The 15,420-nt window shown below is 39.3% G+C and overlaps 1 protein-coding gene across 2 annotated transcripts in view; it reads right to left on the minus strand.

Annotated features, from left to right (window-relative positions):
* Iswi (Imitation SWI) overlaps positions 1-15,420 on the minus strand; it is a 304,965-nt gene that overhangs the window by 271,074 nt on the left and 18,471 nt on the right. For both annotated transcript variants that reach the window (XM_068225541.1, XM_068225540.1), the window contains exon 2: positions 14,738-14,800. In XM_068225541.1, the coding sequence (XP_068081642.1) occupies positions 14,738-14,800 (63 nt within the window). The remainder of the gene's footprint in view (positions 1-14,737; positions 14,801-15,420) is intronic.

The following is a 15,420-nucleotide window of genomic DNA, read 5'->3' on the forward strand; positions in this document are numbered from 1 at the left end:
TATTGCATTAGTTGTGTGATTCTTTGCCCCCACCAAACTTTCATCGACAGACAGTTGCTGATGTGGAGTGAAATGGTACCTTGAAACTCAATTGGCATGGTCAACAACAGGCTGGAATTTTCCACAGGGATCATAATTTGCTTCATTAGGGGCAGCAAGGCCTCTATTGTCTGCAAAATGAAAGAAATTCAACAGAAGCTGAAATTGTTTCTGGCAAACATGTGCCTAAACCAAGGTCAACTTTGGGAGAATGAAGCTGACCAGTAACTAGCTACTGTAGGTTTCTTGTTCAGTCCGATGTTCAATATGCAATCCAAGAAAGCTACCATTTCTTAAACTGTAGTGTTGTGCCAGCTGGATGCCCTTGATGCAGGTGAAAGTTTATTCTGATATTTCTTTATAGTTTGTAAAGCATATCTATTAGTCTCTGTTACTAATAGTGTCAGGAATGAAAGTATAAAGAACAGATTGAAATATTATATGGGTGGAGCATCAGGTTGAGGTATATGATTTGGGCCTGGGATTTCATAAAAATGGTGGGGATGGACCACATTATTTACTGGGAATATGCACTAATTCACTCACTATCACTGTCATTTTCTTTAACACTGTCATTTTCATTAGCACTGTCACTGTCACTATTTAATATTGCAGGAGCTGTTGTAACCCATCAGCCAATGGCACGGCTCCATCATTGTATGGTGCACTATCTGAAGACCCAAAACATAATCGTAACTTTCACTAAAATTAGAGCCGCTTACATCTTCAAAGCGATCCAAAAGTTCAATTTCTTCTCCCAAAACAGGCCTATGTGACGACATGCCTTGTTGTGACAAATGTACTATTTACAACTTTACTACAAGCTAAATAAATTGCTATGCACCTATAACTACAGTAGAAATAATAATAAACTTAATATATTACGATGAATAACACATGCATCAGTTAGAACGTAAAATTATTGAAAAAAATCACAACACACAGACATAAACAAGGAGGATGCCATATTGGATCAAAGACGTCAAGTGGTCACAGACCATACATTCACAATGGACGAGTAAAGTAGTAAAGTAGCAAAAATGAAGCTATTTCAGTGCCATCTAATGACATAAGAAAGAGTTACAAACATTCTACTTGATTTGTGGCGCAATCTAGCACCTTACAGCATAACTACACCACTTATAAGTGGGTGCCGATCGAACCGACATCCTGGGATTTTTTCTGCAGAACGTAAGTGCTGATGCATAGGCATCTTGGCACTGTAAGAGTTAAAAATAAAATTACTGACTGTGAGCTCTACCTGGAAGAACTATCATCGATAATGTCGCCTTCTCTGAAAGTTGGTTAAATGACTGCTTCAGAAAAGGAAATCCCCCTTTCCAAAGAGTTTACCATTTTCAGAACGGACCATGAACCTCGGGGCGGGGAGGTTCTCCTGACCGCTCAATCCAAATGGCACGCTACTGTACCAGGAAGGCCTAGGTCCTGGTCCATAATAATTGAAAGAAATGTTATTTCCAGCATTAAAAATCCGACCGACGTACGAACATCCATGTAAAGAATGTTCCAGTATGTGCCAGACCCTACGAGTACGCTAGGCGGAGTCAAGTGACGTCACCTGTCGCTCGAAGCTCACCTCCCCTAGAGATATTTCTCGAAAGAATTTTTCTTTTAACAGCTTTTTAACACCTTAACCAATTTCAACGGGACAAACGCTGAATTATAGCAAACATCATAAAAGTTAATCCCTGTAAATTTCAAATTAATTCATCAAACGGTTGTTGAGTTATAACAATTTAAAGTCTCAACGAAATTACGTAATTACGGTCACATGGCCGAGAGAGAGCTGCCACCCCTCCCTGCGCTGGTATCTATATATGTCAAGGCCAGATAACCCGCAAACGAGTGCAGTACAGTACAGTACCATACAAGGACAAGCAGACAACTGTGTGAGTGAGATAGTGAAGAGACCGGCCCGCGTACAGTATGTTCGCGCAGTCACGGTAGAAGTACTTTCGTCGTATCTCCAGAACGCGAAATTCTATCGCCGATAAAGGACGTCGCACTGCAGTTAGTATGTCGCGTCGCGATTACAATATAATCCTAAAAAGACATTTAAGACTGTAACACGAGTGAACTTATTGGAGTACAAATATTAACTATTTCATTACGTGTGGACTTAGGCAACGTCAAGTAACATTAAACTTCTACAGAGCCTAATACTTAAGAATCACCAGAACTTATTTTTTTTTCTCGAGTATTGCATTATATTTCTTTATTCACGTCACATCAATATTTTGAATGAAAAAGTAAGAACTATTCTGAGTTAATATAACAGGATTAGCAGAAAATCTAACTTAATGACTGTGTTCACAGACTGTGCTTATCGACTTGCTTTCTTTTTTTTCTTCAAGTGTGAACTGTGTGATTAAGAACGTTTCAATAACGACTGTAAATAGTATTTAGTACAGAAAGGACTGTGATTCTTCATACGCCATAAATAGTGTTCAACAGTGTAAGTGATAACCAGTCGCACTAAATGAATTTTCGTGTGCGAAACTCAACAGTTCCTGCTGTCATCACCTCATCGGGAACGTCAACATCGCCGATCCTGATTCTACATGGAACATTCCAGATGTCCATCTTTCGACATTTGGTAACAACAGTTCTTGTCATAAGTGAGTAACAAACTGACTAAACTTTTTCATTTATTTTGAACAGTGAAACTTCAGTGTCGCGTGTGAACAATTTCCATAATTTCTCAAAAGTGATAAATTTAATTTCAATTTCATTTCTCGTAGAAAGACTGTAGGATTTCAAGTGTGCTGTATAACGAGATTGACGAACTGAGAACTGAAAACTTTTAATTTCTCATATCCATTTACCATTATAAAAGTGTGCTTAGGTTTAAAAAGACTTTAGGTGGAAATTCACACATATGAAAGACTTTGAAACCAATGATATTTATGCCATTTTTTTTCTTCAAGAAGATTATTTTCAACATTTAATTTCAATATAAATTTTGAGTCAACAAGCATACCGCAGGATGAGAAATTAATAAATTGTTTTGAAAAAAAAAATTATTTACCATCTATTATTCGCTCTGCGAGACTATCCTTCTCTGTATCGGCTCCAAAACCCAGTTCCACTCCCTGAGGTCCTACTCATGCCCTTTGCCCACAACTTTTCCTGGTACACTACCATACGTACTAATTTCAGTAGTGACTGTGAAGCCGTTTGGGTAGAAGTGAAATTTCTACATTCCGAATATCTAGTTGCTTGTTTTCACAGACCACCTCGATCAACCCTCAATTATGCTGAAAATTTTCTATCTTGTGTAATGAAAGCCATTAATCTGAATCCTAATGTAATTATACTGGATGACTTTAACCTCTCTATATCTTGGAATTCCCCTGCGCAAGTTGCCCCTTCTAATAGCCTCGACAAGTGGTAACTCAACCATTATATTACAGGAATAGGCCTCGCAACAGTACCCTTGAGAACAACTGTAGGGATAGTCTTCTCGACTACCTTTTCTGCTCTGCTGAGCCTTCAGCTAACTCTGTGGGACGAAATATTTTAAAATCGAATTACAACTCTGTAGAGGCCACATTCTCTATTACCCCTCCCCACCCCCAAAAATGTCATCAACCCTATACCAGGAAATGTGTACCCATGTGGCGAAAAGTCGACAGGCAATCAGATCCTCTCTCTTCTACCCCAGCACTTACTGCAAGTGGGTGAGGTCCAAGAAGCAGTGGACCTGTTCTATGACTGAACTCTTGTTGTGATCCTTTACCTTGTTCCCAATTAAATTAATAAATTGTCATTGTTTGTCCGTATTGAACCAAGATTACAACATTTATTACAACTATTATTATAACGTGACGTCACAAAGAAGTGTGTTAAATTAAGCTAATGTTTCTTGAAGACTATTTTATTTTTAAGTTGTTGTTCTTTTAAATCCATGATAGTTTATTAGTGAGCAAACCGGTTCACATATGTTTTCATCAATTAAAGGTTTAAGACTCGCAAGTCTCGGACTTGTAGAAAATATGGACTTTGAAACAGTATAATTGTAATACAGTTTTAGGTTGTTAATATGGTTTTAAATTGTGTTCAATTTGACGTAGATAAACTTATGTGATTGCCAATTTTTCCAAGAACCTATATCAGCTGATGATGACGCAAAAAGGGCGTCGAAACTAGTTCTGATTGAAATATATGTTGTAATTTCATCTAAACAACAGTTTTTATGTATTGAATAAGGTGGATCCAAATTATAATAAAAGTTGTAACCTTGCTCCCACTCGTAAAACATCTGCCAGATGCCCTCCAGGGAAGAAAAATGACACCAAAATTGCAGAAATTAATAAAACGAAAGCCTGGAAAGATTTGAAAAGGTCGCCTTCTAAAGCCAGCTATAGAACTTTTTCTGACCTTCACAAATACCATAAACAGCTTCTAAAACGGGATTACCAGGACTACATAAACTCTGCTTGCCTAGAAGTGAGAAATAATAGCAAGAGATTCTGGTCTCTGATAAACAGGAAAAATACAAAACGTGTGCCAGACAGAGTGACTTGGGGTGATAATTTAGCCAGTGATAGTAATAGACCAGAAATTTTCAGCGATTGCTTTGCGTATAATTTTCTTGTACCTGCTCAATTCCCAGATTTTCCGTGTATTGTACCATTTCACTGCCCCGATTACTTAAAACGGAATGTTAAAGTCGTCATTTGCCGATGTTTTCCGACATTAGCTGCGGATTTTCTTGAACGCCAATGTGGAATAAATGGAAGAGAGTTAGGATACCCAATAACCATGTAAGTGGTGCAGTATTGATTCTATTCCTTCTCACAGTCTCGGATCTATCCACCACTGAGTTACAAGTCTAATCTTTACTTTCCTCCCTGCCAAAAAATAAACCTACTGGTCCAGATGGCCTCGGTCCTGTCTTCCTTCAGAATACCACTACAACTCCTGCTCATCCTATTGCTGTTATATTTAACCGTTACTTCTTAGCTGGCTACTTTCCTGACGACTGGAAAATTGCTAACATCATCCCGGTTTTTAAAGTGAAAAGAGGTCCGATGTCAGCAACTATCGCCCAATCTCTACAGTACCCACGCTGTCACTCATCTGTGAAAAGATTACACAAGCGTATGAAATTGAAGTGTTTGAAAAATTTTAGTTAATTCCTATGTTATTTGGGGCCGATTGTATAAACCGTTTGATCTTAGATCAGAGACAAAATTTATCTCGGTTCACGCAAAATTTGTACGTTTGTATTGTATAAACTTCAATCTGAGATCAATTCACACTGAACTAAGATCAACTTTGACTAGAGAAATTTCTCCGATCAAACTCTTTGATCTTAGTTCAAGAAGTTATTCTCTACTTGAAATACAAGAACAGCTGATTGTTAATAAAATATTACCTGTGTTTTTATGATAAATGGTTAAAAAATACACTGAAGTCTAACCTCATACATGGCTAGCTATAGTTGTCCATATATAGGCAATATTAAGCTTCTTTTACTGCAGTGTAATATAACAATTCTATAACATAACCTCGATAAATTGCTTACATTTATCTTATCTCATTCGTATTTTACAGATGTCTGATTACTCTGATTTCTCGGATATATCTTCCGATGATAAAAATGATGAATTTCGATGGGCTCCCTGCGTGTTCTGTGAAAGAGGAAATATGAAATAATTGAGTGATAAGAAGTTTAAACCCAGGGATCGCTTGGGAAAAGGTACCGTGGAACAGCTAGAACTCAGGTTGCATGATATTCTAGTTAAACCTACCAACTCCAATGCACATGTTAGTAATAACTTTGAGATTCTTTGCCATGGAAGTTTTCAGTTAGTCGTCGGTGATTTACTGCATGTAGACGCAGCGACAGTCTGCAGAGCCATTCATCGTGTAGACTATCTAATCTTATTGCTGCAATGAAACACGAGTTTATCAAAATGCCTTCCGAACAAATTGATGTGAGGAAAATCATGCATGATTTTTTCGATGTGCAACACTTCCCTGGTGTTCTAGATGCTATATATTGTAGCCACATACCGATAATATCTCCTGGGAGTGATAACGCAGAAGTTTATAGGAATAGTCATGGGTGGTTTTCGTTAAATGTTCAAGTTATTTGTGATGCTCGGCTCAGGTTCCTAAATATCGTAGCAAGATTGCTAGGATCTGCTCACGATAGCAATATCTTCATTAATTTACGAGTGCATGCTCAATTCGAAACAGGAGACATAAGCCTACTCCTGGGAGACAATGGCTATCAGTGTTGCTACCTGCTGACTCCAGTACCGGTACTTCATGCCGAAACAGCTGCAGAGCGAGCTTATAATTGAGCCCATAAAGCAACCAGGTCAGCAATAGAAAGAACATTTGGGGTTGTGTAAAGACGGTTCCCATGTCTCAGTATGGGGCTAAGAGTGAAGTTACCTTGCGTTTTTTTAGAATTGGCTTTACGTCGCACCGACACGGATAGATCTTATGCCGATGATGGGATAGGAAAGGCCTAGGAGTGGGAATGAAGCAGCCGTGGCCTTAAGGTACAGCACCAGCATTTGCCTGGTGTGAAAATGGGAGACCACGGAAAACCATCTTCTGGGCTGCCAACAGTGGGGCTAGAACCCACTATCTCCCGGATTCAAGCTCACAGCTACGCGCCCATAACCGCACGATCAACTCGCCCGGTACGATTTCAACTACAGCATCCTTGTCGCTCCTTGGAAAAATTAAAACGGTCCTTTTTCCCTGCTTCATTTTCTTTCTTTCTTTCTTTCTTTCTTATTTTCTTTTGCTCGGCACACAGAATAAGAAGGAAAAGATATTCACACTGCTCAACATGACTTGCGATACTCAGCTGTTTCTGCGCTGTTGCCAAGTGCTCACATATGAACTGGGATCAAAATTGAACTTCGATTAGTAGATCTTAGATCAGTGTTATACAACACGACATTGGTCTGATCTTAGATCATTTTCTGAACTTAGATTAAAACTGATCTCCAGTCAATGATGTTTATACAATCGGCCCTTGGTGTGCTTATTTCGAAAATGACCTCCATTTTTTTCCCCATCACATCAGGTTTTTTGTAAAAACGATACTGATATGTTTGCAAAACTTGAGAGCAAAATAGTTCCCTTGATTTAAACTTTTTTACATCAAATTATGGTGCAGTTTCTAGAAGAAAATCACCTATATACTACTTTAATTTGTTTTTATTTAGGTAACTTACATAAAATAAACAAGTGACCAAGAGGAACAAATATTATGTACGTTTACATGAAAGTTCGAAACAAATTTTAAACCGAGCAAAAATAAAACAAAAAAATGTTTCTATATAAGTACGTATTCTTTTTCCTTTGAAACATCTTTCTGACGATCTATTAGGCCTATGTTCAATCTCAGGCCTACCTTGTGTTATTATCCGACAGTAGTCTGCAAGCATCTTCTTGTTAGATCCTCCTTGACATTTGCGCTCCACATCTTTGATGTCTTGTTGGAACCTTTCACCCTGTTCTTTGCGAATTGCTCATACATTTTTGGGAAAAAATTCCACATGTGAGTGAAGGAAATGTATTTTGATGCTCATGGAACAACCCAACGCTTTAAATTTGTTCAGCATATTCATTACAATTGCTTTATAGTCAGGATCCTTGCACAGTGCACTCCCGATAATTCGCGGTGCACTTCCACGAATTATCGAAAACCGTGAATTATCCGCAGTCATTTTTAAGCTTGGTAAAGACAAAACCATTGGTTAAAATAATGAAATGTATTTTATGAACAAGCAGAAAATAATTACAACACTTCACATTGTATAGTAAGACACACTAGAGAAAAATTACAAAATGTCATGTGGATTATGTCAACATTCGTATCTAACGAAAAAAATCTGTCATCACTTTTTGCTTCTTAGACGATTGTTCATTTTTTCTAATTCTGGATCGTACATTTCTCAAGAAAACAATATCTGAAAATGAAAATTCACCTCTATTTTCTATGTAAGAGATAAGTGTCTATAGAGACACTAGCTTGGCTGTGGGAAACTGAGTTTCCGCTGCATTACTCCCGCACTCGATATCATCCGAATCTCCGCCTTCCTCACCAACCGTCAAATTCCGTACAATATCCTCCTCACATTCATGTCTGAAACCATAATTGTCTTTATCGACGTCTAACCACTCAATAATGTCACTTTCTTCTGCATCTGGGCATTTATCCAGGTTTTTCAGTTGATATCATCGTAGCAAGACTACATTGCCTGTTCGAAATACCATCGTCCCTAAAACCGGTAAATGCTTGCTCTTCATCTAGAACAGATTTCCATTATCATGCGAGCATAGTAACGGTAATTTCGGCCCATGACTTATTGACTGCATGAAGAGCATCCAACAAACTGAAGTTCTTCCAAATGTTGGAATATCGATGCCTTCCTCAACCAACTGCTGTTAACAGAGATGATCTGTAGTTCTTCTTTACAGCAGCAATAACGCCCTGGACCATAGGTTACATTAGGGGGAAGGTATTTCACATAAATATCACCTTTAAGTTCACTTTCATGTGGATGAGAAACACTGCTTTGACTGGCAGTGACTGCTTAAGTAGGTAGGCCGTCACTTGTTTCATAAAATGATTGTGAAACCAGTCCTTAAACATCTGTGTGTCCACCCACGCTGCCTTTTGATGGTAGTACTGCAAAGGTACATTTTCTCGTTTAAAACAACAGGGTTCTCTGGATTTCCCTATCGCTAATAATTTTAATTTGTGATCACCACTTGCGTTAGCATACGCCATAATGGTTATTCTTTCCTTGGATGTTTTGCAGCCTGGGGCTTTCTGTTCTTGTTGCATCACTGATGTTTGGGTTGGTAAACATTTCCAATACAACCCTGTTTTGCCTGCATTGTAAAGTTGTCTAAGGTCAAGCTGTTCTTTTTCAATGAATGACAAATTCCTGTACGAACTTTTCAGTAGCACCCGTGTCTGCGCTGAGATGCTCTCCGTGAATAGCAATTTCTTGTATTCTGTAAGTTTCTTAAACCGCGTAAGCCAGCCAGAAGATGCTTTAAAATTGCCTTCTAAGCCAAGAGCATCGTGAAAATGTTTTGCTTGCTCAGCACACATTGGGCCGAACACAGGAATACCTTCCGCTCGTTTTTTATTAAACCACCGTATCATGGCTTCGTCTAGATTTGCATAGTCCGATGTTCTTATTGATTTCCAGGACGAACGATCACAATTAGCAAAAAATTTTATGAGGGTTTCCTTTTGCTTCTTCATGCCTCTCATTGTTTCACCCACACCAAACTTGCAGGCTAACTTTGATGACACCTCACCTTTCTCCAGTCTTTCTATAATTTTCAGTTTTTCACTGACGGATAACCTTTTATAATTCATTTTTCGACCACTCATATTGAAAACTCTTACTACTGACTTATTCGAAACTTCGAAAAGACTTCCACACTTCGTTCCCACTTCTCAAGTACAGTAGCCTACAATACACTTGCTGCCGGCACACCGGCTTACAGTTCAGCGACCTTGGGCTGTGGGGAAAGGGAGGGTAAATTCCAAGCGCATTCCTCTTTCATTGTCTCTGCTTCCAAGATTACGGTAATCTGTGCTGTGCCACGCGCAGCAACGTGCTCAAATGTTTCCAAGTTTTCAGCATTCTGGCAGCAGTGTGCATATAGGCCAACTGCTACATTGTAGAGATGGGAATAACAGACATTTTTTAATCCCAGTTATAACTGTGATTGCTACATTTCAGTATCTGTTATTTTTACCTGTGATTTAATAACAGTTTCTAACAGCACAGTGGGTAAAATTGAGTGCCTTATTTCTTTTACTTTTCAAGGTGATATATACAGAGTATCAGTAGTGGCATAAACAAAAACATATTTTCAAATGTAATTTTTAAGCTATACTGAATAGGCTGATAAAAATAATGGCCATGATTTATATTACTTATACGTATTACACAACATATAATGCCTGTTGTACAACAACTTCTTTCAGTTCAATACTTCACACGAAAAACTTTCAAAGTTTGTTAAAGACTGTTCAACATTGCTGAAAGTTTGACAAGATTTGGCAAGGTTTGATAGCATTTTGCTTTACAACGGAGAAAAGGCAAGCGTAGTCCTAGTTGTTCGATTAGCAGTGGGATATATTCTTAAAAAGAAGAGAAACGCTCAATAAAGCATAATTCACATGAGGAAAATAGTAATGCGGTTACCTTCAACATAATTTTGGCAATGTATTTACTCGATAATCTGAAATATTTGGCCTCCACAGTATGCACTAGCCATGCGTCTTGATAGGTGTGCTAGGTACCAACTGATGAGCCCAACCTAGCACACAGGGGCAAAACGCTGGCAACGAGGAATGAGTTAGCTGGAAAATTTACTCATTGGGGACAAATTTACTCAATGGGGACAAATATTTTAGATTCCCTATGGGAATCAACATCTACATCATCTGATGGCAAAGCAGGCATCAATTTTTGGTAATGAGACAAAATCTCAAGAGCATTGGCACTGCCGGTGGCTCCAAGTAGCCTATGCAGTGGCCTCCATGGTATGCACTAGCCATGCGTCTTGGTAGGTGTGCTAGGTACCAACTGATAAGCCCAACCTAGCACACGGGGGTGAAACGCTGGCAACCAGGAATGAGTTAGCTGGAAAATTTATAATATCCAATAACGGACCATTTATATTGTGTTGTTAATGTTTTTACTGCCATGACATCATTTTCAGAGGTTATGTTATATTGCATTTACCTACATGAATTGAATTAAAATGATAGCAATGCAATGGAAATTCATGTCTTACTACACGAGAACATTTTAGGTTTTTTTTTGCTATTTGTTTTACGTCGCACCGACACAGCTGGTCTTTTGGCGACGATGGGATAGGAAAGACCTAGGAATTGGAAGGGAGCGGCCGTGGCCTTAATTAAGGTACAGCCCCAGCATTTGCCTCGTGTGAAAATGGGAAACCACGGAAAACCATCTTCAGGGCTGCCGACAGTGGGGCTCGAACCCACTATCTCCCGATTACTGGATACTGGCCGCACTTAAGCGACTGCAGCTATCGAGCTCGGTATCATTTTAGGAATCTAATAATAATATACGAGAATAACGTCATAAATCAAACATTGCTGATAGTGTTTACTTATAGGTAATAAAAACATAAAAGCCGTCCACTTCCTTGTGATATTTCTGAGTGAAGTTATAGTCAATGATATTACAGAACGTCCATATATTACTCGTTTTCCTTCTTTTCGTTGAAAGCTCGATTTTAATGTCACAATATTACCCACAACACTAACAATAACCCCGGCAAATTAAAAAGTAACTGTTCGTCAGCTGTCAAAACAAAGGAACAAAAGTGTAGGTATATTTTTGTGAATGCTCTCTGTATCGGATTTTGGTGGCGATTCAATTAGGTGACCACGGCCGACTTGATGCATCGGTCCAGCTAGCTCCTTACGGAGGGCAGCGAGGGATCAAGTCAGCCGTGAGGTGACAGCGACCATCTGAGTAGCAGGTATAAGGATTCCTCTCCTATTGGCTGCACAGTCACAATCACAGCTAAGCCAGATCAACTGCAATTGGTCGGCCGGTAGCAGTCCCAGGCTCACAGCTGCGTGGCACTTTATCAAGAGCGCTAGTGCAGCGTCACACAATAATAATTTTGAATGTTGCCACTCGAGTTCGTTGCTACGAGAATGTCTATAAATACTCCAAACCAGTTAATTTCAGTTGCCTAATTCGTCACATTTTTAATACAAGTATGTTTTAAATCAGTTTAATGCATGTTCTACAGGGACTACAGTCATTCGTTGAACAGGGCGGAAAAATTGTAAATCACTGATATTTTCTCCATCAATAATATATTGTGATTGCAACTCTTTGGTATCTGTGTGTAAATAACAGTTCGTGATTGTGAAGCACATCTCTACTACACTGTAGAGAAGCAAAGTCTAGTCTCCTCAAATACCAATGATATCGTCTCAACACATCGCATTAAAATCCTTTTAAACTAGGCAGAGATAATTTTACTCAGCATGATGATTAGTGGGTATAAGAATTAATACTTTTAAAAACTCTCCGAGACCCGCGAATTATCGAGAGTACACTGTATTGTGTATCTACTAAGGTGGACATTTTAGTTGTATATTTTCTTGTACAATATTCTTGGTATCAATAAGTCCCTACGAATCCCTGGCTTCATAGTCTATAACCTATACCCCATAAGTGTTGGGAGCTTTTTTTTTTTTTGCTAGGAGCTTTATGTCGCACCGACACAGATAGGTCTTATGGCGACGACGGGATAGGAAAGGCCTAGGAGTTGGAAGGAAGCGGCCGTGGCCTTAAGGTACAGCCCCAGCATTTGCCTGGTGTGAAAATGGGAAACCACGGAAAACCATCTTCAGGGCTGCCGATAGTGAGATGCAAGCTCACAGCCGCGCGCCTCTACGCGGTGTTGGGAGCTCTAACAATGCTGAACTCCCAAACAACATACATAATCATACCCCATTAGTCCGGATTATAGATTTTGCTTAATCCGAATACATTTAATAATAATAATACATAAATGCAATTACAGAACAAAGCTAGGTTAAGAGTGCAGAAAGCTCTAAAATGGATGAATATGACCAGGATGAAGCAGGTGATATTAACCATAAACCAAAACTTAGTGAAATTAAAGACCATCCAAACATTGTCATTAAATACGTTGAAGATAACTATGAAAACATACACTGAAGAAAATGGAAATTGCAACACCCAGAAGGAGTGGTGTTACACTGCTGCAATTGAACATGCAGGATGAGTGTTCGATTGTGATTCGATGATTACACTTTCAGGTCCCTCTGACCGCAAGTTTGGACAACAATCAATACAGGATGTGCCCACCACGAGCTGCAATACATTGATGAATTCGTCGAGGCATGAAGTTAATAAGGCCCTGGATCGCTTCCTGAGGAATTGTGGCCCATGCTTGCTGCACTGCACGGGTCAGTTGTTCCAGAGTTGTAGGTGGCTGAGGACGGTTGGCCAGTTGTCGACCCATCATGTCCCACACATGCTCAATAGGACTGAGATCCGGGGATCTGACGGGCCTTTCTAAGGTTGTGATGTCGTGGAGAGCTTCTCTGGAGATGCGTGCAGTGTGAACCCGGGCATTGTCCTGCTGAATAGCAATGTTCACCATCATAGGAACAACCACTGGATTGAGTACCCTATCAACATACTGTTGAGCAGTCATAGTGCCCTCAACAAGCACTAATTGTGATTTCACATTAAAGCCAATAGCTCCCCAAACCATAATGCTTGGTTTTGGCCCTGTGTGCCTCTCGACAATAAGATCTGGGTAGCCCCTCTCCCCGGTACATCGGCGCACACGATTCCGGCAATCACTGTGGGCAAGACAGAAGCACGATTCATCACTAAAGACGACCCTATGCCATTCGTCGACCCACGTCGATCTTTCTCGACATCAGGCCAGCCTTACACGTTGCTGTTGTGGGGTCAATGGAATACCTTCTGCAGGGACACGGGCTCGTAAGCCAGCTGCACGCAGGCGATTACCAACTGTTGTTGTGTAATGTGGGGTGCCACAGCTGCTCGAATTTGCGCTGCTGTTGCATGGGGTTACATTCAGGCCATCTGAATGATGCAGCGATCCTCTCTCACAGTTGTCTGTCGCACTGGGCCTGTGCCAGGTCTACGAGTGTGGGTACCTTCATTTGACCACTGCAGCCATACACGTTGTACCGTAGATGCCTGTTGGCCAACACGAGCAGCGACAGTCCTTAGCGGTAATCCAGCAAGTCAACTACGCTACACCAGAGTCCGTATACTGGAGCTGATTCCTCCGCGACCAATCACGTGGGGAGACCTGTAGCAACACTCCAATGGGTCTGAAACTTTGATCATTTACATGCCTACATGGCATTGTTCCATATCTTGAAAATCAACACAAACGACCAATGCCTTCATGGTGTTGCAATTTCCACTTTAAGTGTATCTGCATATTACAAACATTTGAGGCATCTGCATGAGATAATTATTTTAAAAATTAGTGCCAAAGGAAGATACCAAAAGATAAGCAGTTTCTGCAAACCAGTAAGTGTGTCAAGTGTGGTCAATGAACATGTGCCTTGACTGCCATGTTCTAATTCTGTACTGCACTAGTTATTCTGTACTTTGTAGGGCCAAATACTGTAATGCATTATATCTTGTATTCTAAATAACCTCTGTATTTCTTAAATTTAAAATGCAGTACTGTACAAGTTCTTGTTACTGAACTGAGTGTTTAAAAATGTACCTTGGCTCATTTCATAAGTAATTTTGTTTACTCTGGACTTTCATTAATTTGGACAAACTAGAGCCTCAATTAGTCCAGATTAATGAGGTTCTCCAGTATATCGATTACTAGAATGTAACAATTACAATTTTATTTCAACAAGTGATTTATGAGTAAAAATACATTTAGTAAAATGTAGTGATTACAAGAAAAAAAATTCTAGAAATGTATTCTTTACAAGTATTGTGATTTCTTTTAATCAATTACTTCCCAACAGTGATAAGTTATAAATCATGATAGAATGTAATGTTGACTGGAAAATGTTTCTTTATATGAAATGTAACCATTTTTTTCAGATTGATGCACTAATTTAAAAAACATTTAAGAAACTTGCCTTTTCTTCGGGTGGAACATATGATGGTTCTGCCTCCATAGACGAATCCAGGTGGGATGACAACTGAAAATAAACCCCATTCATTCAATTTCACATCTTAAACATTCAGTTACACAGATAATAATGGCAAAAAATCAGGATAAGATTATTATCCATTCTGTCTTAATTTGCATATATTGTATGATTTTCAAGAGTTACTTATTCTTACACTATTATCTTGCATGCTAAGGACCAAGGTAATACAACAGAAATGCTTTTCTAGCCAACAACACAATAAAATACAATGTAACTATTTCAAAATGGAACTAATTTTCAATCAGTTCCATCACAATTTATGAAATAATGTTTTACTTAAATATTAACAAACATCGTTCTGAAATGGTAGTCATGACTATGATTTATTTTTATCTCTCTATTTAGTGTGTGGCTTTTAGTGACGAGTGAGTCTGAGGACATGTTCAGCTGGCAAGATGCAGGTTTGGCGGCCCTTGGGCGACCTGCACGTCTAGGTGTGAGATGATAATGAAGTAGGGAAAGGGTGAAACCCAGTGTCAGCACATAGCCTACTCCTGTCGAACAACATAAAAGAGTCTGCTCAAGGCTCAACACCCCAGTCTGACTGATGAATCACAACCAACAGTGTCATATGCACTCACTCCATATGAATACTGTGGAAAGGTTTG

Source organism: Anabrus simplex, chromosome 1 (assembly GCF_040414725.1).
Source record: "Anabrus simplex isolate iqAnaSimp1 chromosome 1, ASM4041472v1, whole genome shotgun sequence".
NCBI classification, from domain to species: domain Eukaryota; kingdom Metazoa; phylum Arthropoda; class Insecta; order Orthoptera; family Tettigoniidae; genus Anabrus; species Anabrus simplex.